Here is a 25,431-nt window from a genome sequence, read left to right as displayed (position 1 = left end):
TCCTTTAGCTTTACCGCAGCAAGCACATGGTTCTTCTTTGGCCTCGCTTTATAACTACGCGTTCTAAGGCACCCCGATCTCGCTTCGGAAATAAAGAGCTTCCCTTTGAGTTATCATAAATTGTTTCTTTCCTGATTTCCTTTTTGCCACTTAGGTAGTTACTCATAGCCGGTTTCTTTTCCACTGCCGCCATCCAGGAGCAGTACCTCAGGTTAACATTAAAACATGACTTCAGATGGAACTGCCATATTAACAACGTAACATCCACCGCAATGAAGCGTCTTTTCTCTCTTGGAAGACACCTGTGACTAGCATGACCCAAGCGAAGATTCTAGCTTACAAAATTTTGTCACGCTAGTCCTTGAGTATGGAAATGTTTGGTTCCCATTCACTAAGCAACTAATCAACAAATCAAAAGGTGTGCAAGAGAAAGCGCTCAGGTATATGCACAAGATATGTGCACAATAACCAAACAGACTCGCCCATCGAACTATTTAAGAAAGCCGGAATTCAAACCCTACAAAACCAAGCAGTGGTTCTAGCCCTTGTTAAGGTTATGTACGAGCTTCTGCACAACCAACTTGACACTCACACCTCTATATATACCAGGTGTTCAAAATTAAGCTTTATGAAATTTTAAAAATCGCCTCTGACAGGTAGCATAAGTCTTATCGTTGAGCTGGGTTATTCGAAGAGGCGGACATTAGTAACACGAGAAATTGAAACACATATTCAATTAACGGAAATTCACTAATTAACTTCTAAGTTAATTACATCACGACACATACTTTTTTTTTTCATTTTTTCAGTTTATTCACGTTACACCAGCGTCACCTCGTTAAAGAATAAAGCTGAGTTGGACACCTTAGCACTTCGCCGTAAAATTCCTCGCCTATCACTTTTCCATAAGCTTTATCATCATCCATCACTTCATGATGATTTCTTTCAGTCACCACAAGTTATCTTTCCACGTCGCGACCATCCATACAAAGTCAAACGCATTAACTGCCAGTCATTCCATTATGCATATTCATTCTTACCGCGCACAATAACTGAGTGGAACGCCTTACCATCAGACATTGCCACGGAACCTGACTTGACTAAGTTTCAAGATTGAATTCGCTCCCGACTTGTCAACAGTGGCGCACCGACGGGGGGAGGGTTGAGGGTTGTAAACCCCCCCCCCCCCCCCCTGAGGCCGACTTAACCCCCCCTTTTGTTTAACCCCTTTTCTTTCCTTGCACATTTGAGTACTGCAACTAAGATGTAAGACGCGCAATCGTCTGCACAGTCGCAAAAAGCGCATTTTTTGACAATTTCCCGTGAAGAAATTGGAATTAGTTGCGGTTTAGATGGTATTGGCAAACTGGCAACACCCCCCCCCCCCCCCCCCCCCTCCTGGCAGAGATCCTGGGTGCGCTACTGCTTGTCAACTAATCTTATTATTATCTTGGGACTTTACAGTGTTTTCGATGTTTGTTGCTGTTTTGCTTTTCATTGCAGTTGCCTTATGTTCTCCTAATATGTACTAATGTTTTCTCTGAAATAATTGTGACTTATTTTGTATATTACCTATGTATCACTTTATTATTATTTTTGTTATATTGTCTTGTTCTTTAATATGATGTATAATCTATGAGCAGTGCCTGTGCGCCTGTGACCCCTCCCCATGTAATACCCTCATAACGAGGGCCTTTGGGGGTATTTTGAATAAATAAATATTGCAATTTACGAATTGTAGCCGGTGAGTTTGCAAGACGCATTCATTTAAAATGAATTTGCAGGATGACACCAGTTTCGAGATATATCCCAAAGTGCGGGCGTTCCAGTTACTTATGTGCTACAACGTATAAAATAGCATTTTCGTAGAAAAGTAGGTGGAACAACAGTGCATTTTTACGGCAAGTTTGATGGCGCATATCTCCAAACTGGTGTCATTCTGGAAGTTAATTCCAAGTGGATACGCCTAACAAGCTTAGCGGCTACAATTTGTAAATTGCAATATGTGTCGTAAAGTAATTAACTAGGATGTTAATTAGTGAATTTTTGTTAATTACTTGAATATGTGTTTTGATTTCTCGTGCTACTAATGTCCGCCTCTTCGAATAACCCAGCTTAACGACAAGAATTATGCTACCTGCCACAGGCGATTTTTAAAACTTCCGTAAAGCTTAATTTTGAGCACCCGTACATCTGCAGAATTGAAACAAGGCCCAACACGCCATAAACGCGCTCAAACATTCAATGAACTTAATTCCCTTTGGCTGCAGATTGATTTAAGAATACCTTCTTCGCATTAGCGATAAGATAGTGCAATCACGTGAGCGAGTGTATTATCAGCAGCAGCAGTTCATTAAATATGTTTACTAGCTTACTGAAAAAAAAAAGTGTACTCACCTTACAGTATTCATTTGCTGGATCGGCTTTGTCACTGAAGCTGTATGTCCTCCATTTTTTATCTTGGAGTCTGTGTCATCAACGTTATTAGTAACACTCCCTGTAAACACTCTCACTCTGTGTTATTCTGAATACTTCGTTAGCTACCTTATTTGTTGTGCGCGTGTTTTTCTTGATGTTATAGTATTGAAAAAGCACACCTATCTATGTGTTCTTTTCTATAGACATTATAAGGACTCAATGAAACATATACATGCGTGCATGCTGTTTATCAATGTTTTGCAACATTGGCTTCTTACTTGCTAACCACATGTTGTAGCTATATTTTGAATCCGTGATGGTGTATTTAATTACGTCATTCTACCCCATTTCATTCACACTATTATAACTATGTACTGATTTATTTACATTCGTTTTCTTGTTTGCAACTCCTACCACTGTACTTGTCCTTCCTGTTATAATAGCTATGAGATATTAACAGAATGTGTAAATAAATAAATACATCAATTAATAAATATCCACGCAAGCGCACCAGCTCCACGAGTGCGCTTGTTCTTCTTAAGAAAAAGTCGCAGTTTCACCAGAAGTGCGAAGCATCGATAGTGATAGCAAATTATTAGACAGCTCTACGAAGTAAGGATAGTAATTTTATCACGCCGACGCCGACGACGATGGCAGAAATTCGCCTGGGGTGTCCATATAATTGCTATCGCAATAAAACAAGCTGGGATTATCCCCTCAAATTATCTTGATTTAAGGAAGCCAGCTTTAAAGAACACGCTAACCATTGTTCTGATGCGCAAAAGATGACATACAAATGAAAGACACACACGCGCACGCTAACTACAAAGCCTGCTCATGTGAGCCGTGCTTATCGCGTGTTGTGATACTGGGCTCCAGTGGCAATAAAACAGCACGTGAGCTCATGGAAGCATTTTAAATGCGAAGCATTTCTTGGCGAACATTTGCCACTTTGACAGTACCTATCTATCTAGCCGTCTACGTCTTGGTGCTCTCATGGTCGTATCGTTAACTTGATATTTACCAAAATTGACATACTATGACAAGAGTATATTACGAACATAAATGATAGGTCATGACATTAATATAATGACATGTGTGTCTTGTAGGTCATGAAACAGCCGCCAACGTCTTGGTGCTCTCATGGTCGTTTCGTTAACCTGGTAGGCTCCCCGCACACTGCTTCGCATAACATCGATTCCCACAGGGAGTGGGATCTGCCGGCTTTTTCAACAGAGAGAAAGATCTTGCATGTCAGTGACACGTCTATTAGCTTAATACCGCAGAGGCGCGCTTGTTTGAGGCCAATTTGCTTCGTTTTTTATATACTATAGAAGCGTCTCGACATCTATGTCTAGTGTTGCGCGTTCGCAAAAATTGCGCCCTATGTTGCGTCTTTTGAATCATTAAATCAGTTGGTAGTTCTCTTTGTGCGTGCGTGTGTGCCCTGCCCTGCCGTGTCAGGTGTCTGCGGGTGTCTTTCTCTCTCTCTCTCTCTCTCTCTCTCTCTCTGTGCGTGTTGTGCATGCGTGTGTGTGAGTGCATGTGCGTGTGTGTGAGCGCGTGTGCGTGCATTAAATGAGTACGTTTATACAGCTACGCAGTCATACACACACGTGGAGACGGCTTTCCAAGCAGGCAAAAATTATCATATATACAGGGCGTCAATGGTCAAGAACACGCTTGCGTCACTGCCAGGAAGCCGTAGGTCTCACATGTGCCACACAAAAGACTAGTCGTGGCACTCACGCTCTGCGACGATGCGTGCGCACACTTCTGGCGTGTAATGAAGAGTGAGAGGGGTAGTTTTATTACACGTTGTATATCTGATAAAAAATAAATACTGTAGGAATTGCATTTAGTTGTGTTGTATTTAATTAACCACTTCACATAGGTTCCACCATGTGCGTTAAATCTGCGTGTGCGAGTGTGTGTGCGCGCGCCAGAGAGTGTGCATGTGCGTGTGCGTGTGTGTGTGTGTGTGTGTAGTTCCTCTGCCGCTGTATGTGTTTGCTGGAACCCATGTGTGGGCTCTTCTATTGCGATGCAATTGTTTTTTTTTAATTATGATTTCAGCAAAGACCATCGTTGACGCTTTTGGATATAGATTTGGTACATGACACCGACATTTAGACCTGACTGACCGCAACGTTGGGCAGTGCCCTTTGTGCTCGTTCGATTTCATTTTTACACCAGACAGCTCCGGCGTTGTACACGCTTAGAGTTTTGCTTACGTTTATTTTTTTATTGATAGTACTGGTGACCAAGATCACCGTTTTCGTTCATATTATAAGCAGGTGTGTTGCGTCAGTAAAATAATCGTCAACATTTTGAATGAATGAATTATGTTGTTCTACGTGCCAAAACCACGATTTGATTGTGAGGCACAACCACCAGGGAGTCTTCAACGTGCCCCCAATCCACAGGACACGGGCGTTTTTCTTTTCTTTCTTTTTTTTTTTTTTGCATTTCGCCTCCATCGAAATAGGGCCACCGCGGCCGGGATTTGATCCCGCGACCTTGTGCTTAGCAGCGCAACACCATAGCCGCTAAACTACCGCGGTAGGTGTCAACACTTTGGCGTACTTTATTTGTGGCATTATTCTGTATGTGCAAGTAGTGGCCACGAAAGCATTGATAAATCGTCATCATGCAACGATTTATTGAGGGGTTTTTTCTATTGTATTTTTCACAGCGAAAGCTGTATATGGCTAGGCGAAACGAAAAACCGTTCGTCCCATGTTTCTCTAAACGTATACATTGGCTGCGCCGTCAGTTACGTCGTTCTCTACGTTGCACCCAAGCGCGCGCGCCATTGGCAGCGCCGTTAGTGACTGCGTTAGAGAAGGCGTTCCCGCCATTGCCACGTTGACGCTGCTCTGCCCGCAACGCCGCTTCCTCGGCTCGCGGTTGTCGCATGCGTTCAATATCTCGAGTTAGCTCGGCGTCGTGCTTAGTGGCGTCCACCCTCCATTGGCGCTTGCGTTCCACTAGAAACACGAACATGTAACCAATAATTGAGAAACGCTTCAATACAGTGTCGGGATTAACCCACTGCTAAGCACCGGGGCCGCACATTTCAGCTTCGCTGGTTAACCATCTGTACGGAGTGCTTGGGCGGTGTTTTTTAGATGCGAAGCAGCTTATGGCGGGGGCTTTGTCCGTCCCTCCTTCCGTCCCGCGGCGTCCCACACCCCCACTGCGCATGCGCGTCCCCTCCCCCTCTCTCTCCTCTCCTACGCTCTCCTCTAGGAATCCTCTACTCTACGGAGCGGCGCGCACGACAGGTGGTGCGACAGCTGCATACTCCGCTGGGGGCTCCACGGTAGTTCCGCGGTATGAAAATGACGGAGCGCGCGCGCCTCATTCTCTCTCCTGTGCAGCGCCGGTAACGCTGCCGGTGACCATCGCTTCCACCACAAGAACGACAACGTGGACAAGAACATGATCGAAGAATTCAAACGCCTCGACAACCATCGTCTCGACACTGTCACTCAGCGTTACCTCCGCGCTTTCCGAGAAGACGTCGACCCCGAAACGGAGTTCACTATAGCACTGCTAAACAGCCGGTCCCTCAACGCACACGCCAGACATCGAACGTGATCCCGTGCTAACTAAAGCAGACGTGCTGTCTCACGGAAACGTGGAACGCCGCAAGACCGACGATCAACGCTCAAGCTAACCATCTCCCCGCTGCTTCGCATCCACACATGGTTCCCTTTAGCGGGAGATGGAATAATTTTTTAACTTCTGAGACTATATAATGCTTGCACTTTGTTTCACAATTATATGGGGCGCTGGAAGTTCAAGCTCGAAGGCCTGCGCATGGCATTCGACACTGCGCATACGACAATGCTCAGTGTAAGGACGCGCGCGTTAGTATATGATATAGCTCTCCTGGTTGATTGACGTCTGCTGTAGCTTACAATCCACCGCCTTGCTTTAGTGAAACATAGCACAGTGTGACGCATACTGAGCGTGACTATGCGCGCGTACTGGATGGAAGAAGATAAGAAGAAAAAAATTCAGTTAAATTCTGGGGTTTTACGTGCCAAAACCACGATGCGATTCTAAGGCGTGTCGTAGTGGGGGACTGCGGATTGACCACCCAAGTCCTTTAACGTGTACCCCGCCGCACCCGGAGTCGAACCCGTGACCTCAGCAGCGCTACGCCATAGCCACTGGGCTTCTGAGGCGAGTAAAACAGAAACGAAGACGCAATGGATGTTATGTTCTCCGTTGATATAATGTGCGCGATAACGTATGTGAGATAACGTGAGTCATTCGTAAGGGCCCTGTTTAACCCTTTCCAGCGCTGAGCCCTAAGAAACAGGCAAGGATAATATGCGCAGTCGGCAGACGAGTATCCACACGAGTGACTGGTGTTGCAACCTAAAAAAAATTGTGAAACGTTTGCTGGACTCTTGCAAGGGTGCAAAGCCCCCTCCCATTGGCGCTAATAGGCTATAATAGACCACTTGCCTAAATAGGCTATTGCGTTTTTAACATTGCGCTGGACAAGAGCTCATGAATAGTACCTATGCTTTCTCACTTATTTTTTACAAAAGAAAGAGCAGACGCCAAATTATTGCTGCCTCCACTCCGCATGCTAAAGTTCTTCTCGATCTGTGGTGACTTGTTCCTTTCGTGCAAAGGGCCAATATCACGGAGTGACTCGTTCATTATTTTATTTTTACAATATCTTCGCGGTAAGAAACCAGCAAACAAGGTCAAATTTTCCGGGTGCAGCTGAGTGGACACAGCGCTAGATGCACTTTGGTCGCAACGACAGAGTAACTCTTAAACTTACCGGTTCATCGATGACATGTCAAGCGTACAAGCACTGTGTCCAAGGTGACGGTGATGCCTTGCGTATATATGCCCACTCGATCGTGTTACCGTTACGAGAAGATCATAGAAGACGAGGAAGCCACAGGAAGATGGGCACTTTAATTGATCAACAGTGGATCAACAATAATGGAAGCCTCAGCCCGAAGCCAACGTTTCGATAAGGATATCCTCGGCCTGACGAAGCAAGTCCCCCAATCGAAAGGTTGACTACGGCTTGTACGGCTGCGCTTATTCGAGCGCTGCTGATCATCGCAAGAAGAGCACATCGAAGACGGTGCAATTCCGTGACATAAATCGTTTATTATCGTCATGCCTATCAACATGTGTACAGCTCGTGGACAAAGTATTTCGCTTTTACGCTATATTAGTAGCCGACGTGTTGCGAGCTCTAGCTGCGCGTCACGCCAGGAAAGTGTCGCGCGGTTAACTGCATTTTTTTAAACCTTTTAATTAGCACTCCTACAAAGCAGTGTATGCTTCACCATGGCTGTGTGTCTATGCCTAAAGATGCACGTGTGTTTCCTACGTTTCGCTACAACCTGAAACTCAAGCGAGCTTTGCCTCTGGCGTGGCACGTTCTTCTATAGCAGTGCCCATGCAAGATGGGAGTGTGCTCTGGCTAATTACACGGGGTACGACACAGCCACTCGGCCCCGTCTTTTGAGCGGGAATTGGACTCAAGTGGATTGAAGATCTCCGGGCAATACAGGCGCCTGACGGCTGGAATACACAAGGACCGACGAGGCATTGCAAAGCAACTCAAACTTGAGTTTTTACGCCTGTCTCGCAAATTGGGGTTGGCTCCGAGCTGCTCATCCCGAGCGCCGCCGAATGGTGGATGCTGCTATAGCTACCTGTGAAAAGCAGCACTGCTTCAGTTATGACGGGCAAGTATATGACAAGGTGCGTGTGTCGAAAGCATGTTGCGTGACTGCTGACAGACTCAAGCCCGCTTCCGCGTCAGGCTGCACGCACATGTCCACGACTAAACGAAGCACTTTCTTTTCTTTGTTTACTCAATTACAAACGACCACCTGCACCGCAAAGAAGAAGCGCTAGGACTAAGTTCGATATGGTATACTTCAGGGTACGAGATAGTGAAGTCGCCATAACATTTCGAGTTTATGGCGGGTCGTTTCGATGCCTCCCTCAATAGGGAACAACCTTCCCTGTAGGTTTATTCTCTTTTCTTTTTTCCCCTATATAATTTTGATTTAAATTTATAGTGTTGCATGCGTGTTGCAATATTTCGCCCTCTCAAAGACGCAAATGCAGTACCAAACTCTTTGCGACTGGCTGTACATGAGTGCAACCTTGAGTGCCTACATTGACAAGCTACACACAGACGTCTAGTAATCAGTTCTTGAGAAACAATATCTCCACGAGATATACTTCCAGCTGAACGAGAAAGAAGTTTTCAGCATCAACGTTTTAAGCACGGCAAAACAACACTGTGCGCCGTTCTAGAAAACAGCCTACTACACGCCGTCTAACCAAAATATCCCGGCGGTTCTGTATAATAGGTGCAAACAGGGCTGCCCTCAACGCCATGTTTTTTTTTTTTTAACCCTTCGGTAACTCTCTGCAAACAAATGCATTTCTGTATTGCATATCAAAAACGTTTGTGCAACATGTTCCTCTCAAAGCCGTGCACGGTTATAATGTACACCTTGATGAGTGTCCTTTACGAGAACGGTGCATCGGGTACTGTTCCACTGCTGAAAGCACAAGGCTACGCGTCATGACGGCTGACTATGCGCTGGAATTCGAGGCTCAACTGCCCACCTATAGCCTTCCAGATGCGGTACTAGCTTCCAATGAGGGGCGCGCCTGTTACACGTTTTCCATCACAACACCAGCTCTTGAGTTATACACGTCTATAGTTATATACATTTCTGCTAAAAGTGGGTGTTTCCCTAGTTGCCTAGATTGAGAATAGCCTGCGGAAAGGTACAGGGTGTACGAACACGTGCTCTATAGAAAACTTCGCAACTACACCTCAAGGAATGAAACCCCTGCCCACGTTTATTTAGAGCTACGGTCGCTTACTTATTGTGAACTGAAGGATAAAGCCTCGTAATAACGGCTACCGTATTTACACGTTGTAGAGATGGATATATGTATATAGCCTACAAAAGCAAGTGCTGTAACTTTGTGAGCCCTCTCGACGCTCGGGCCCACGGAATGCCACTGAACGACCAACAAACCACATCGAAGCGAAAGTAGAACGGTGTAGGTATATCCTTTCTCTCAGTTTGTACGCATCCAAAGGCTGGAATGACTCGGATATGGTTGAGTTTAAAGACCGAGAATAATGGTGCAGAAGGAAGCCGTCTCGTATGCTTGAAGGGAACAGGAAGCGCCACAAGACACGTCTTGCCTGCAGTGGCGTCTGTGTATAGGCCGAGCGAGGCTCGATCCCCATCACCCACTCAACCCAGTACTTCAGCCAGGCAAGACGTAGAGGAACGGCACAGTACGCATCATGTTGAAAAGAGAGAGAGAGAAAATAAAAGGAAGCGAGGAATTCAGGCCACAAAGACCTCTACAGCACTTCCACGAGGTACACACTAATACGACAAGACACGAAGGAAACATTAGATGATACGAGCACAGTCGCGAAGACGCTGGCTATCCGCTTGTGAGACACGAAGAACCAAATGAGAGAATGTGATTAGCATTCATCGAACACTAGTACGGAGCATGCGACGCAATAGCTGCGATGGGCTACGGGCCAAAAAATACAATAAGCTTCGGAGCTTCAGCAGAATCGGCGGCGTTCCAGCCTACTCCAGCCGGCTGACGTCCGGTTGCACATAAACAGCTGGGTTCTGAAGGAAAGCTTTCCTTTCTTTTGCTTTTTTTTTTAATTGTGATGGGTTAACCAGCAGCATTGGTCTCAAGCTTTGTGCCTCACTTTTGCAAGTGTAGGGTCGCCAAAGCACAGGGTATTCTTTAGATTATTTTATGCGCACGTCTGGATCAGCTACTGTGTCCTCATGTGTTTTGTCCTTTGCTACTGCGAGTGAGCACAAGATCTTAAAGCACTTGCATAGTGTGACAAGCTGAGCTAAGGTGATGACAGAACCACCACCAGCTCTCTACGTGCTGTAAGCAATTCCAAAGAGATGCGTCGAAGCATTTAGCCTGTAGAGTGGCGTCCGACTGAACTTGCGAGTCTGATAGCGAGCAGGGTCCTGACGGAACAGGTCACTAAGCCCTGACCACAGCATCTTCTACATGAGTGACTACAAATTGTTTTCACATGTAGCGCCCTGATATCCACTTGTTCAGTTCCACATCGCGCATTGCTACAGACAGCCGTCAGCGACGAACTTCTGCTGCGGGAACCAAGCGGGAGCTCACACGAGAGGTGACCTGCGCGGCGGAACAGTGTGTCGCACTGCCCTGAATCCCACTGTGTAGCGAAACTGGAGAGAGACAAAAGCGGGGGAAGCCAGCGTCGCGAAGGCGGCCCCCGAGGACGTAGGGGTGCCCCCTCCCCAACACCATGCTAGCGGTCCGTCACTGCCGCAACGTCAGCACGCACAAAGAAGATTCGTCGAAGGCGCGCTCGCACTGCAAATTTAGCTGTCCTGGCTGAAAGAGTCCCACGAAGACATTGAGAGAGACTCCCCCCCCCCCTCAGAAGGGCCCCATGGTGTGGCTCGTGCTGGTTGTCGGAGGCGGCTGCGGCGGGCCTTCCAGGCTTGCCAGAACCATGGTCGGCTCTGTGTTGCGGCGCCTGATCTTGCTCTTGCTCTTCTTGAGCATCGTGGCCTGCGGGCACCAAGGGGATCGGGAGTGGCGGGGGGTAGAGAAGCAGAGGAACAGGAAAAGAGCGGACAGGAAAATAAAAAAGAAGATGAAGAAAGGAACGGAAAAGCAAAAAAAAAAAGGAGGAGGGTGAGAGAGAAGTCGTTAAAGAAAGGGCGCCAGCCTTCTAGGCGCTAAAGAGTAGCGAGAGAAGAGTGTGCAGAGAGGAACAGAAAGGAAGGCAAAGGGTTCGGGCAGGGTCCGACTGGCGTGTGTGTCACTCAGTGGTGGTGTGGCTACGCAGTGTCTTTGTTGTCTACTACAGTCGCGTGTGAAAGTAGCAGATATCGTTCCGGTCGTGTGCAGGCAATAAGGATGCGCCCGCGCGATCGGCCGAAGCCATACAGCCGCAGCCATACGGCGGTAGCCATACGGCCGTTCCTTATGAAATAACACTGATTCAAGCAAACTTCTTCGAATAACACAGGCACAGCGCAGTGCTTGGTGAACAATTGCTGTCACGGAATCGAATTTGTGAAGCGCCCACAAAGACACCGTCCGGACCTACCAAATACAGCCGTCCTGCTACAGCGACCCGTTTTCTTCTATACGCCGCAGCACTCACAAAGCTGCCAAAACGATGACATTAATGTCTCTCCGCGTACGCTCGAACTGCAGTTTCATATCTATATCAGGGGTCAAATTTTGTAACGATCAATTTCGCATTCCGTCGCTACTTTCTTTTTAATCTTCGTCCCGAGTGGCCAACCAAGCTGTGATAACGGGAGGGCGGCCTCGTTCGAACCAATGAAGCAGAACGACTAGAATGCAATGTGAAATGGATCGTAACAAAATACGGCCCCAGGTCTCATTTTAGTAGCGTTAACTGTAATTCCGGTCAACACTGAACGAGCCTTTTAGAAGAAGGCGCTGTTGGATGAAAACCGTACCTGTGCGTTCCTCGTTGCCTGACGTTGCAAACGCATCATACAATGGAAACAAAAGAGCAGCCGTATACGAGGATAACGGTAAGACAGAGATAGCGGGGACCGGGAGGTGTAAGATGCAGGGCCAACGTAAGACTCGTGAGAAAGAACGGAGTGGCAACACAGGAGAGCAGTCATTCACGCCGCACGTGAGTGCATGGAAGAGGTGCAGACTGTGCAATCGACTACAGCCAGTTGCGTGGGTAGGTTCATGACCTCGAGTTGCTTAGCAGGGCATGCGGGCGTGCCTGGTGCAAATGAGCTTATAGGTGTACGCGTAGCAGTCTTTTTAAAGGAACGGTTGCACAGATTTTTGGCAGGGCTCAGAAGGGCATACCAGAAAATCTGCTGCATTACATTTTTTTTTTTTTTGTAGAATGTATAGCATGTCCGTTCTTTCAGGTTACAGCATGACTAAAATCGATGTCTTCTCGTCAGACGAGGACACATCGGGCCTCCGTTGTATAGAAAGTGTGTTTGAGAGGCGTTCCCTTTGGCATACATCTGATGAGAAGCCATCGGGTGGACAGGTTCGGCCTGATGTAGCGAGAAATCGCGTTCTGCTGGCTCTTCAAGTTCGCAGATTTCCAGTCATAAGTTTGATCACGCGTTGCAAATGACAAACAGCGAGTGCTGGTTCACTGTCGCAACTGTATGTCTGTTTTCTTTTTTTTTTCTTTTTTTTTTTTTTTTACTGCCCCTTTTTATGTGTTTCTAAGCTGTTGAGCAGTAGAGTGCCTGTCACTTGCTTTGCGAAAAACAAGTTCTCGCTCACCCTCCGACTCGCGCACCTGCACTACAAAGAAAGAAAAGGCAAGTGTTTTGTGGTGTCTGTTATATAAATAGGCGTCATTTTCATTAATAAATCACTACTACTACTGTCGGTTATATGCCTTGAGAAACTATACCACGACGTGGCACGGCACGATGGAACCGCACAGTCACGTTTTTATAGCACTTTCAATAACCAATCCCCAACAAGGCTTTGTTCATCCTGCATTCGCTTCGTAAGACCAGTTATACGGGATTTGAACGGCAGGTCTGTTCGTCAGAGACGAATTCATTGTGGTAAACGCTGGTTTCCATCATTTCTTATTGCTACCCCTGCCATCCGCCGTACATATAGGCGCTAAATCAGTTGTAGCAATTTAATGAAGGCTTATAGAACGATAAGCTGTAAGAACGTTGACAGGTGCTTCGACGCTGTACCAACCACATGGTCTATAGACACGCTTTCTGCATTGTTGCGTTGCGCTCTCCGCTCGCGTCGACCATTTCTGCCTTCATTGTAGCGTCTTAACACTTCCGCTATACGTTTGTGATCGATTCAAGTGTGTCGGCGATAATATGTTGGTCATTGTGCCGTTTTTTTTTCTATACCTATGTCATTTGTATCTCCCCTTGTGACAATCGAACTTTGTGGAAGATCCGGTGGCAGCAGTCGCCAATGCTTTCAATGCATTGAAATTAATAAATCCAGCAGTCTGCAGCACCACAGAACTGGACTGCAAAACCTGGCGAGAACAGTCTTCGAACAGTTTTGAGTGCTAGTGCTCACCCAGTATAGCTCTTGTTTCGGTATACCTGTGGCGTCAGTGTATACTAAGCGGCAAGGAGAATCAAAGTTAGTGACGTTTGGTTGGTGCACTACGGCTGAACGGCTTTCGTTGAGAAATTTGCTTATGACGCAGAGTGTTTGCTCTTTAACTTATACTAGAACAATATAACATCTCTACGTGTGTGTATATACTAGTGTTCTTATTGCACATAGTTATGAACGTTTATCACAGTACGCGTGTGCCTCTCCGGTTAGTTTATGCACTTGGATGATTTCCACTTTTTCCGTAGGTTTAGTATCCTTTTGCGCTTCTGTCGTGTGTAAGTGTAGCACCATGAAAGGAGTAGCGTTGCTTTCCTAAGTGTGCATTGGGACAGCCGACTCTAATGTCGCCTAGCAGAACTTGTTGCTGGGCAAGCTGGTATAATAAGTCTTAATGGCAGCCTGAAGGACGGGCGCAAATACAAGCACGCAATGTAAAGCGTTTGTTTGTCTGTCTGCTAATTTTCTTCGCTGTGCATTGCGTGAATGTGTTTGCGACCTTCGAGTTGTCACTAATGTCACCTGTCTTGCCATTTGCCTATAGTTTTTTTTTTTTTTAACAGCAACGACAAACGCGCGGCGAACGGCCGCCAGTGCTCGATGATGCGCGCCTTCGCGCGATACGGAGTCTTCACGCCAGAAGGCACTTTCGTGTACAAGCACAGACGCACACACAGACGCACACAAACGAAGACACGTACAATTACAGCGCAGAGCTTTAATCTTTCTTTTTTTTCCCCTTTTTATTCGAGAAGATAGCAACCAAATCTCTCTTACGCACACTACAAGTAGAACCTTCGTATGGACACTCGAGCATGAAAAGGAAAATGGAAATCAGAAGAACACATACTATACAATTTGCACCGAAACATAGCTTTGTATGCCGGGATTTCCATTAAGGGTGTGTCCACGTTCGCGATGGACCGGCACTAAAGAGGCCTCGCTTGGAAACATAGCTACTTGCCACTGGCCGCGCTTAAACTGCAGTAATGTATATACCTACGGCGTGAAGAACTCTACTTCGTACTTTCTCGTTTTAAAACCCTCCGCGCCCAAGGTGTGCTCGACCCTGGCGTGAAAATGCAACCACCGACCGTCGTTGAAGAGAGTGATTAAACCACAAAGACTGACTGCCTCTGCACGTGACACCACTGGTATTCCTTTTTTTTTCTTTTTTCTCTCTCCACAGCGCGGTACACATCGCGTTCCCGCATTATCTGCATTATCTGTCGTAGTGTTGGAACATCAATTATCAAGTATATATATTCACATTGTGCATTGCACATGACTGCCTATAACGTGACGCCTGGCGAGACTATAGGAAAGAGTCTACAAAGCATATAAACCTAGAGCCAAAAGGAATGGTGTGTGTGTGTGGCTCAGCGGGTGACTTTCTTTTTTTTTTTTTTTTGCTCTCTCCCGCGTCGCGTTCGCCGTCACCGTTTTCGTCGTCTTCGTCAGGTGCACAAGATCCAAACTCGATATAGATAAGAAAACACCCTAGCTATACAAATAAGTAGTGTTGTTTTATGTATAGACCGCTATATACAGGCCCCTTCGCTCGGGTGATATACACACGCACACGCTCGCAGTAGTTGCTCATACACACACACACGCACACACACACGCGCACGCACACACACGCACGCACGCACTTGCCGCAGATAGAGAGATATAGGAAAGGGAAATGGGGAGAGGGGGTAATAAAGAACAAAATGGCCGCCACACTCACAACACAGGCACACACCGCACAGCCGCGACGCCGCTGTCGCGCGCGCTACGTGAAAGGCATTCACACGTGGTGTCCCGATCGCAGAAAAAAAAAGAAAGAAAGAAGAAAAGGAAAGACAGCATCGCGAAAGAGCGGTGCCAACGAAAGAGGAGCTGAATCCGAAACGTCTGTACAAAGAAGCACTTCTGTTTTCGCGCATTAATTAAGTCGTCGGCGAAATCCCCGTCCCCAAGACGCTTCCTTCTAATATGGCTTCCCCACGCACGAAATAGGCTTAGTTGTACCGTGGATCAAAATGCCGTAAAATCAAGCATGCATGCAGCGCACCAACTGAATATAATGCAAGGAGCGATTCTGGGGTCACGAGATAGAAAAAAAAATCGCTATATTTATTACGATAAAGAAAGATAAGGAAAGAAAAGAAGAGAGCGATTTTCAGCCATGTACAAGAAAAAGGCACTTAAACCTTTAAAAAAATTTGCTACGTGAATACAATACGAGAAGCAGATTTGATGGCATCAATTCCGGTAACAAAATGGTGTTTTATAATATACGGGATTTTACGGCAAACGACTCGTAACAGCTGAAGACCGACGCCTCATCTCGTGGAAGTGGACGCTCGGTGAACTGAATGTGGATACAACGTTAAAAAAAAAAAAGAAAAAAAAACACTCCTGAGGTTCCACGTGCTCAACACAAGGCGGCGTCCTAAGCATATATGCGCATGCTCCGAAGCTGCGTTCCTTCTTCGCTCGGCGAAATGAAAGCGCTTCAGTCTCGTGTGTCATGCTGTACCCAAGGAGGATTTAAAATCCTACTTGGCTGTACCCCGCTTCGACCGAAGGCCAGCAGGTAGCGTAGCCGCGGTTTCCTGCTTTTCTAGCAGTAATTTTCAGGCAGATTTTCAGGAATTGCATATTTCGATTTTTTTTCATTCTCGACTAACATAACAAAATCTGGTAACTTTTTCTTCTTCTCCCTCTTCTTTTTCCTGTTATGAAGTTACTCGCGTGGTACTCTAGCTAGCGCGATGGGCACAACAAGGCAGCCTTTCAAGGGCTTGTTTAATTTTCTCTTGCCTAGACTTTCTCTTGCCTAGAATTTTCTCTTACCTAAACCCCATAGTGAGTTATGTGTCATCGGTAAAGGGGAAACCAAACTGAACCAAGCCAACCATTCAGAGAGACGAATATGGCTAACGTGACTGGTTGAGTACACCACGAAACGATTAAACGTTTTACGCCTAAGATCTGCGCCTATGCGACAGGTATAAGTAGCACCAACGACCAGTACCACACACTTAAACAAAGATATTCCAGCTCATTATATCCGAACATCTAATTCCCACAATTGTAAAACTACCGCGGGAGCCGACCGCGTTCTTTTGAAATATTCACCCTCGTGTTTTGTTAATGAATTTAGTTCCACAAAACAGAGGTCACTCGTTAAGTAAAGCTGGTCTCACAGTCTTGCGGAAATTACAGTAATAAATAGCGCGCGAAATTTCGCTTCCACCGGGTGGCCCACCTCAAGACTCGCAGTTAGGAGCGATTCAATGTGTTGTTCAGTTACATTGAGTTAAGCGTATAGCAAGACAAGAATTTTGTGTCGGTCAATTAAAAAATTAATTCAAGGGATTCTGACGGTTGCACACAGAGTCGGTACGTATGTACACAAGGAATTTCGCTACTGAAGGACTAAATATTGAGTTTATTATTTCTATACGTTTTCCGCGCTGTCGTTTACGGAATTGGTAAGGAAACCTCGAGAGTTCCGAAGAGATAGTACGAAAGGCAAGTGAAATTGCTTGACTGGCAATACACGAACGTTTCAATGGCATTAAGGGAACTGAACGTAACCATTGTCTGAATATCCTAGAAGCCGTCCACGGATAGGCTAGCTTTTATGTATATCGCTCTCATACCGAAAGAATAATGTAGGCAGCGACTAAAGAAAAACTGCAACTACATTGAGAGGTACGAATACCGAACGCAAACGAAAGTGTAATTCTGCTAAAGTAACGCCGACAATCTACAGCTCGCAAAACAACTCCCGTCGCACAGTACAGCGTAGCTATATGTAGGGGTGATAGGCGCGCGGGCCATTCAAAACTACTCGAAAGACTTTCAGGCCAAGCAGGCCCCGTTTTATTTGCAACGTAACATCACCGGTCGATTCTCGCCACACACGCACGTGAACAACGTTAGCACTCGTATGTTTGCATAATAGATTATTAACGTATTCCTATAGAAGAAGAAAAAATAAAGAAAGATACAATAAACGGTCGAGTGGTCACGAGTCTATACAGTCTATACTGACCGCGCCATTTTCATTCGCTCGTTCTATCACACTTCACCACCTGCGCTGAATTACGGCGCGCCTACGTTGCTGCAACGAGGAAATGCATGTGAACGGCCGTACTCGGTACACTCACGCACAATTTCAAAACGCAGTGTCGTACTCTAGAGGGATCGCGCAATGTACAAGCTTCGACCTCAAAGGGGTGCGGCGAATGACGGGGGACAATAATGTGCGCATACTCGCGCAGCACCTGAGGGGGGAAAAAATAAATAAATACGCAAGGCTCGTGTGTGAGAGTGTTAGTGTCCACCGTGCAAAATGTGTTTGACGACGTCTTCGCTGTTCTCGTTTCGCTGAGAGTTGCCCCTCGTATTCTCTCTTTAGTTAAGTATATAATGCATCTCAAACTGCTCAGTTCTCTACGCTCTGTATACGGGGCGTTTCTTTGGGTAGGACGAAATTCCGCTCGATTAAATATGCGCTGGATTGCATTTACTAAAGCGGAAGCAGACTGCATAATGAGACCTCCCAGTTAACTTTTTTTTTTTACTTATTAATGCTCACTCCAACAAAAGTACAATAGCAGGGCGCTTTCTTCAGCACTGCTGTGAATAATCGCGTCTTATATTTGAATGATAAACTATGCGACTCGGCTAGAAGCTGAGGGTATTGCCTCTTTACAGCACGGCTGACTAATTTGAGTAATCTGAAGTGTCGATTTGAACAGCTTAGCGTACCGCTGATCTCCTTTTTGAGGCTGCTGGTTCTAACGACTCAGCAGCGGAGACCAACCTAGCCCCGATCGGAAACCACTATTTCACTTTAACGCAGCCATTGGAAACGCCCTGTATAAAGTATCTACTAATGTACTAGGTACGTAACTAGTACTAGCGTCACTAGGAGGTAAAGTACAGTGCCAGCCGTTCGAATGGAAGGAAGGTGGGGACGACAAAACCAACAGTTTCCACTCGGGAACCAGGGCAATTAACCACCTGCCCTAGTGGGCACCCAAGACAGGTGCGTGCCAACCAATTCTTCGCAGAGACTGGCCGTTCGACCACTCGCGACCATGATCGACTGGCTTCGTCACCGGCAAGGAGCAACGAATGCAACGAGAGAAGACTGAAGTGTGTACAACCTTGTAGTTTTTATACTATTGTATCAGAAACCATCGGAAGGCTACATGTTCTGTCACTAAACGTGTGCGAACCACACTGAGCCACATATAATCCAGAAATCCAGCCGCCTATTTAGCACTAGCTTCGCGACATGTTCGAAACAAGAAATGGAACGGATCATGGTTTCTTCTTCTTCGTGTACGCTGACCACTTTCTTGTACTTTAATAATTCGCCCTGTTCGCTAATCAGTCGCCTTCCTTCAAGTGTCTGGGGGCAAACTCGGACAGAAAGTAACTCGGCAGCGTAACCACCACCTCGCGTTCTCGTGAAGAAAAGAAATACGGAAATAAGTATATAGGTTAATATTGATATAGGTGATTCGTCCGGTTGGTCGGGGCGTTCCTCAGGGGCTGAGAAATCCGCGCTTAGGATCGGTACGTCGCGCTTTCTCAAGCCCAAGTTAAGGAGGCGGAAAAAAAAATAGGAAAGAGAAAGGTATCCTAATAATAAGGCTGGTGCGAACTGGCTAGGCCGTCGCATCGCAGGGTTTAGATTCTCACGACTGGACGAGCGAAACGAGATTCCTTGCAAAGCAAGGATCGCTCACACGCAAGCACACGCCGCTTACTTAACTTAGCACCTGAGGACACGTACTGATGTTTCTTTGGGGCAGGCCTTCTAAAGCCTTGCGGCTATATCTAAAGTGAGCAGTTTAATTAAGAGCTACAATCCACTCTCCTCGACTGTTCAACGCTTAGCAGCCATACTTGCGCGACTGCTATTAGCCAGCACGAACAAAACAAGTCGAACAAAAGAAACTACTAAAGTGACGCCGATGTTATGGCGCTGTTTTCTGGTTATTTGTTCAGCCCATGACGACGCATTCCGCGAGAAGTAGCAGCTTGCCTTACGGTGAACTGAGGCAGCAGCCTCGTGCGAATGCCCACAGGCTGCTCGTCAGTGCGGGTAATAGTGGGTTCTTCGATCCGTGTGGTTAAGTACGAAATGAAACAAAACCGCTGCGCATGTAAAAATCGCTTTGAGGATTCGATAACTTGCTTGTTGTGCGGGGCCTGAAGAAGGTGGGTATAGTTGGAACCTTCGAACGACCGAGGCTTCTCACGCCATGTGCCGCAATAGGAACAGGCCTAAATGTGTCGACGCTACAGAGACGCTACGCCCGATACGCAGCGTTACGCACTCACACACACACACACGCACACACACAATCACACATATTGCGCCGCGCCCTAAAGAACAACAGTGCGCACGCACGCTCGCCCCCCCCCCCCCCCCCCCCGCTCCTTCCTGCGCAGAAAAGGGGGGTGCAGCTGTGGCCCCCCCAAAAAAACAACGGGGCGTTCTCAAGTGCAAAACCGTGGGTGTTCGGGAGCCGACAGAGAAAGGCGCTCGTGCGGCGGCCGCCTGTACAAGAAACCGAGACGGGTTCCAGCAAGCCTGCGTTGTCATCGTAGTGAGTGGGCTGCGGGCGGGGGATGTTCGAAGAGACTGGGCTCGTCGTCGTACAAACAAGGCCGAGAACAGACCGAGAAGTAAGTATCAGTTTCGAGAGAGGAGTGAGCGTCTCTCTCCTCCCGTCTCATGCGCGAGCTCAGCGACGGAGAAGCGCACGGCTGTCCCCGCGCGCAGGGGGGTCAAAGCGAAGCAGCATCGGCAGGAGCTCGACATAGGCCGTTATTTGGGTCGGCGGCGGCGGCGAAACGGCGTCAGCGGGTCCCGTGCATCGTTGTCCCGTACCCCTTCACAACCTCGGCCACCCCTCCTCCTCCTCCTCCGCGCACTGTCGCCATCCGGAGAGAGAGAGAGTGTGAGATGTACAAGAAGAGTCCGGCGGCGCGGAGCCAATTTCGGCGAAACAGTCCTCAGCCGTCGTCGCGCTGAGAGCGGCGCTGTTCGCCCGGTCCGAGCAGGTATGCGGCGCCGCAGCAGCAGGCGTGCAGGAACGCCAGCACCACGCCGTGGGCGACCGAGTTAGCGTCGCGCCGGCGCCGATGCCTCCGGCCGCTGGCTTCTCCACCGCCGTGGCGGGATCGCCCCCACTGCTGGCTCGACGGCGGCGGCAGTGTGGCGGACGTCGCCGCCGCTTCGGCGTTGGTGGCCGCCGTCGATGACGCCGTCGTCGTCGTCTTGTGCCGGGACCGCTGCCCGCCTCGTCAGTCTTCGGACGACTTCTCGCCGCTCGACGAGGCCAGCATAGGCTCCGTGTTGCGTCGCTTCATCTTGCTTTTCCTGAGCATTGTGGCCTGCCGACGCGACATTACGCCGCAGCGCGCGTGTTTTTTGTGTAGTTTGGCAGTTTGTGTGTTTTTGTTTGTTGCAGCGTGTGGTGCGTCGTCGGCGAACGCGTTTACGCCGATTCGTGGTCGTTTGTGTTTTGTGCACCGGAATGAGCGCACGATGTACATTTTGGTTCGCAGGTTCGAATCCAAACGCAGCGTGGAAGGTAAGAGGAGAGACGAGGGAGAGAAATGGGGTGGGGTAAAAAAACGGTGGGCGGAACGGTGAGCCGACGTAGTGAGAAACAAGAAGGAGGTGAAGGAGAAGCGGGTCGGGAGGAGAAAAGGGGAAGGAAAGAACAGTGAGTGAGAGGGTTTCGAGTACGGCTCTTTGGCGGCAAGGCGGCAAGCAAAAAAGTGTGCAAGTGCTTCGGCTACAGCGGTGGCACAGAATCAAGCAGACAGAAATAAAAAAATGAAAAAAAAAATCGAAGTACCACATACTGTATCCTTGCTTCGTTTTTCACCGGGGTTCGGCGTATGTAGAGACTCTGCTAACTTCAGAATGCTATACGAAAGTTATCTACGTCTGCCTTGCAATTGGCACAGACATCCGATTCCTGAATGTCAGGTACTGTTTCACACTGTTATTCACGTGTTCTGTACGAAGCTTAGCTAAAAGCGAAATCACAAAATCGTATAATCATGATTTCCTTCTATGTTGTCATTGCAACAATAAAGCCGTGGCACTCGAAAAACATTGCGGGACACAGCAAAGAGACCGGCAAATGTTAGACGCTTACATGCCCCACCTACCAGAGCATACGCAACCCACTTTATGAATGTTTGAGCTCCATAATGGCTCTCTATTAGAAGTGTGAAGCCGTCTGTACTGAAATTCAACCTGAGGCGAGAATGCAGAAGCGAATATTGTGGGCGGTAAACTTTGTCATGTTCAGCAGCAACGGCAGCACAGGTCTAATATTAAGCTAATTTTCAACTTGTAATTATGGTTAGCGCAAAGGCAACATGAAGTATGTTTTGCCACGTTCCACTAAACTCTTACCACGTTATTTAACAATAACTGCAGCAGAAACTTCGAGTTAATGTAATTGCTAGCTGGTCAACACTCTCATTTATATGTTACGTCTATTTCTTGCCCTGATGCAAGTGAATCAAATATGTTCTGGCAGGAAGTGCCAATGAATTGTTCGAGTCTGAAATTGCGTGCATTCGTAATGTGTCATCACGTGCGCTGCCTTTTCTAGCAAGAGTGAAAAAACAGCAGGACTTGTTTTCAGGACCTTGGAAGGGTGTGTATGCAGTTAATAGTCGAAATTAAGGAAATGTTGAATGAAAACGAAAAAGGGACATAATGACTTCGGGAACATTCACGACGCATGCTCACTGTGTTTCTCAGGGAGGCATACAGAGGATGTGCAAGGCAGGCAAGGATTCAATCAACCATTCGGATAACGCACCAAACCAAACCAACATAGTTTAGTCAACGGCAGCTGTGTCGAAACACCAAAGCCTTAGTACACCCTTTCTACTTCGCAGGAAGGTCCTATTGATTGATTATAAAAGCACTTTTATTAAGCCAACGATTATGCCATTGATTGGTGCCATTTGGTTTTGCGCTTCGTTTACTAGTAGGGTCACGTTCTTTGGCCTAATGAAGATAGATAAAACTCTTTACGACGTGCAAAATAAATTTTCACAGAATGTTCCGAGTTTAACAGTGTGGGCTAAGCCATCCCTGCATTACAGCTGGCCGCAAGATTTAGTAGGTCGTCATGTCATCTTTGCACTCACCGAACCTCCCGCGCTAAATTATAGCAAAAAAATGTTCGACAATATTGATTAATGTGAGAGTGTTCCACGGCTGCTATTACTCCCACGTGATAATGAATGCCCTTGAGCGTATTTAACAATATCGATAGCACCCGCGATGCCACATAAACACGCACCGTTACGACCAAGCGTCAGCAAATGTTGAGGGCCTGCATGAGCAGCCTTATCTGGAGTCAGATACGTTTGAATGCGACGCGATTTGGAATCGCTGTGAGGCGGTCGGCTGCGAATTTCGCAGCCGCTAGATCTACCTTGGATAGTATCCCGATGCCTTATTCCCAAGCGCATGCTTTCCGAGCTGCTCGGGGCATTGCGAGCTGCGCACATCCGTGGAACAGTCTCGGGTCGAATCTGCGCGGCAGGCAGCTACCGCGACTCTTACCTTCAAGGCCGATCGGAGCACGACGACTTCGCCAGGCCCCTGGATCCAAGGCTCGCCGTCAACTTGAACGGGCATTTCTGTGTTTAGCCGTATCCGCAACTGGAAGGCGAGATCGCAGAAACAGAGTTGTCGTTGGATTGTACTGTCCGAACGTACACTGTGTGTAAGCGTATACTTAAAGAAAGATGTTGCACCTTCTGGGGCTTGTGTTGTAATCAAACGATAATCGTCGTACCAATCTTCCTCGAACTTTCTTTAGCGCTGTGATAATCTCCTGTCATATATAAAGGCTGTCACGCTGACATGCGCATGCCTTTCGTGACCTGAAATTATACTGGGAGCGCAGCACAAAGGGAAGGGGGGGGGGGGGGGGGATAAAAGTACGAGCAAGATAAACTACGAAAATTGTTTGGGGACGAGATAAACACCAGTGGGTGCAATTTTTTTTTTTTTTTTTTGCAACGAATACCGTAAGCACGTGACGAATTAGATGCAGATTGCGCTTTCTTGAGCATTAGGTTTTTTTACACGGCCGAGCATTTATTACGGATAAGACCAAGCCACTAACTACAACTGCCTACTCGATCTGAGCTCAACATTTCTTGGGAATTGAATGACAGGCGGTGGAAAATTTGCTATGCGTCAACAGAACCGCAATGTGAACTTTCTAGCGCTAATAAGACGCATAGGGCAGCAAGGGAGATAAATAAAACGCTACTGTCAACAAAATTTTACTTCGGGAAGCACCTTGTAGAATTACATTGCTGGTACACGAGCACTAAATTGTCTGGCGTGCGCTTCTGCCGCGCCAAGAAAGGACCGATTCCTTGTCGCTTAAAAATGTGTACGCAACGTTGATAACACCTGCTTTTATCAGCCTTCCCTCTATTCTTTCTCTGTGGTTTTATCGGCGTTCCTGTGCCATGTAGCCTTATTTTTGCTTCACTGGGTAGGTATTAGCAGGAGCCTAATGTTTTGACGTGCACCTTTGTTCGTTGTTAGACTTCCACACGTACAAAAAAAATTTTTTTTAATGTTACATGGAACAACGCAGGTGGCCATTCGAGACTCAGAAAGATGTGTGGCTCAAGGCGCGGATTCTACCGCCCGCGAGATTGTTATGCGTAAACAACTAAAGTATTAATAATATGGTAATTGCAAGGTCATGGATTGCTTTTGAATACCAGAGAATAGACAGGACGACGAACAACCACAGCCTATACGGCATGCACAAGTCGAATAGTTATGTTATCATTTAGAACGCGGAAATAATAACTCAACGTTACCACCTTGTAACATTACAACAAACCTAAATTGGGAGTAGTTCCCAACATAGGCGGGAACTATATGCTAAGAAAATCTTTGGCATCGCGTAATTTCGCAGGAATTTTGTACGGTACGTAAGATATGCAGCGTAAATATGCGCATGTTCTGTGTCAACCATGCTAAACGCCGCGGTTTACGTGGTTACGCTGCGCTGTGGTGTTATTTTACACGCGTTCGTGTGTACATGTCGCTCTACGCGCATTTAAATCTCGTTAGGAGTTCTTCGTAACTTTGCCTTCTCCACAATAAGACACATTGTGAGGAAAAGCCAACTTCTTGAGTATCCTTTGTTAATCTGTTTGTTTGTTGTTGTTTTTTTCTCGTCATCTCGCGCATATTTATGCATGCGTGTAACCCAGAACGTTACGGTGGCAACAATAATCGTGGGGAAGGCGGCGCTCTGCATGCCCAACGCTGATGATGATTTCAGCACCCATTATAAGGGTAGTCATGTGACGAACAGGGAGTATCACAGACGTGGCAGGCGGACAGAACTAATGTAACTTATAAAGATGAGACGAGATGCTTATTAAAAGTACAAAAGCGAATTTCAGTCAGCTCGAGATCAACTCAAAGCTGTCAAAATTGGACAGAGACATAAAAGGCGAGCAAAATGTTCGTGCAGACATTGGAAACAAGCACTACGGTAGGGCGCCCGATGTGTCTGAAGCGACTTTGCTACGACAAGCCCACTATAGCACACGGTATTGTATGACGCCGTATGTATTTTACACTGCTCAATGCTGCTTCTTTAATATGTACTCCGGAGTGCATACATCTGCTATGAACACTTGTACTAGTGGCGAAGGTACACTCTGAAGATTCAGCCAACCGTATACCGGTTTCTACTTGCGGATGTACAGTCTCTG

At 47.0% G+C, this 25,431-nt stretch overlaps 1 protein-coding gene and 1 long non-coding RNA gene across 3 annotated transcripts in view; both read right to left on the bottom strand.

Annotated features, from left to right (window-relative positions):
• Positions 1-8,445: 8,445 nt before the first annotated feature.
• Positions 8,446-25,431, bottom strand: part of LOC119460815 (diacylglycerol kinase theta-like) — a 64,893-nt gene continuing 47,907 nt past the window's right edge. The window contains exons 19-20 of one of the 2 annotated variants that reach the window (XM_037721909.2): positions 23,237-23,335; positions 8,446-11,049 (exon numbers count right to left, since the gene is read on the bottom strand). In XM_037721909.2, the coding sequence (XP_037577837.1) occupies positions 10,915-11,049; positions 23,237-23,335 (234 nt within the window). In that variant the 3' untranslated portion in view covers positions 8,446-10,914. Of the gene's footprint in view, positions 11,050-20,078; positions 21,028-23,236; positions 23,336-25,431 lie in introns of those variants that run through there. The other variant, XM_037721910.2, reaches the window with a different exon arrangement.
• LOC125947802 (uncharacterized) lies at positions 14,315-20,078 on the bottom strand. The gene is made up of 2 exons (XR_007468497.1): positions 16,456-20,078; positions 14,315-16,422 (listed from the first exon to the last, which is right to left on the bottom strand). It is a non-coding gene; the product is annotated as an uncharacterized LOC125947802 (long non-coding RNA).

Source organism: Dermacentor silvarum, chromosome 8 (assembly GCF_013339745.2).
Source record: "Dermacentor silvarum isolate Dsil-2018 chromosome 8, BIME_Dsil_1.4, whole genome shotgun sequence".
NCBI lineage: Eukaryota > Metazoa > Arthropoda > Arachnida > Ixodida > Ixodidae > Dermacentor > Dermacentor silvarum.
Note: the sequence above shows the minus strand (reverse complement) of the source record. Positions and strands in the feature narration are given on the sequence as shown.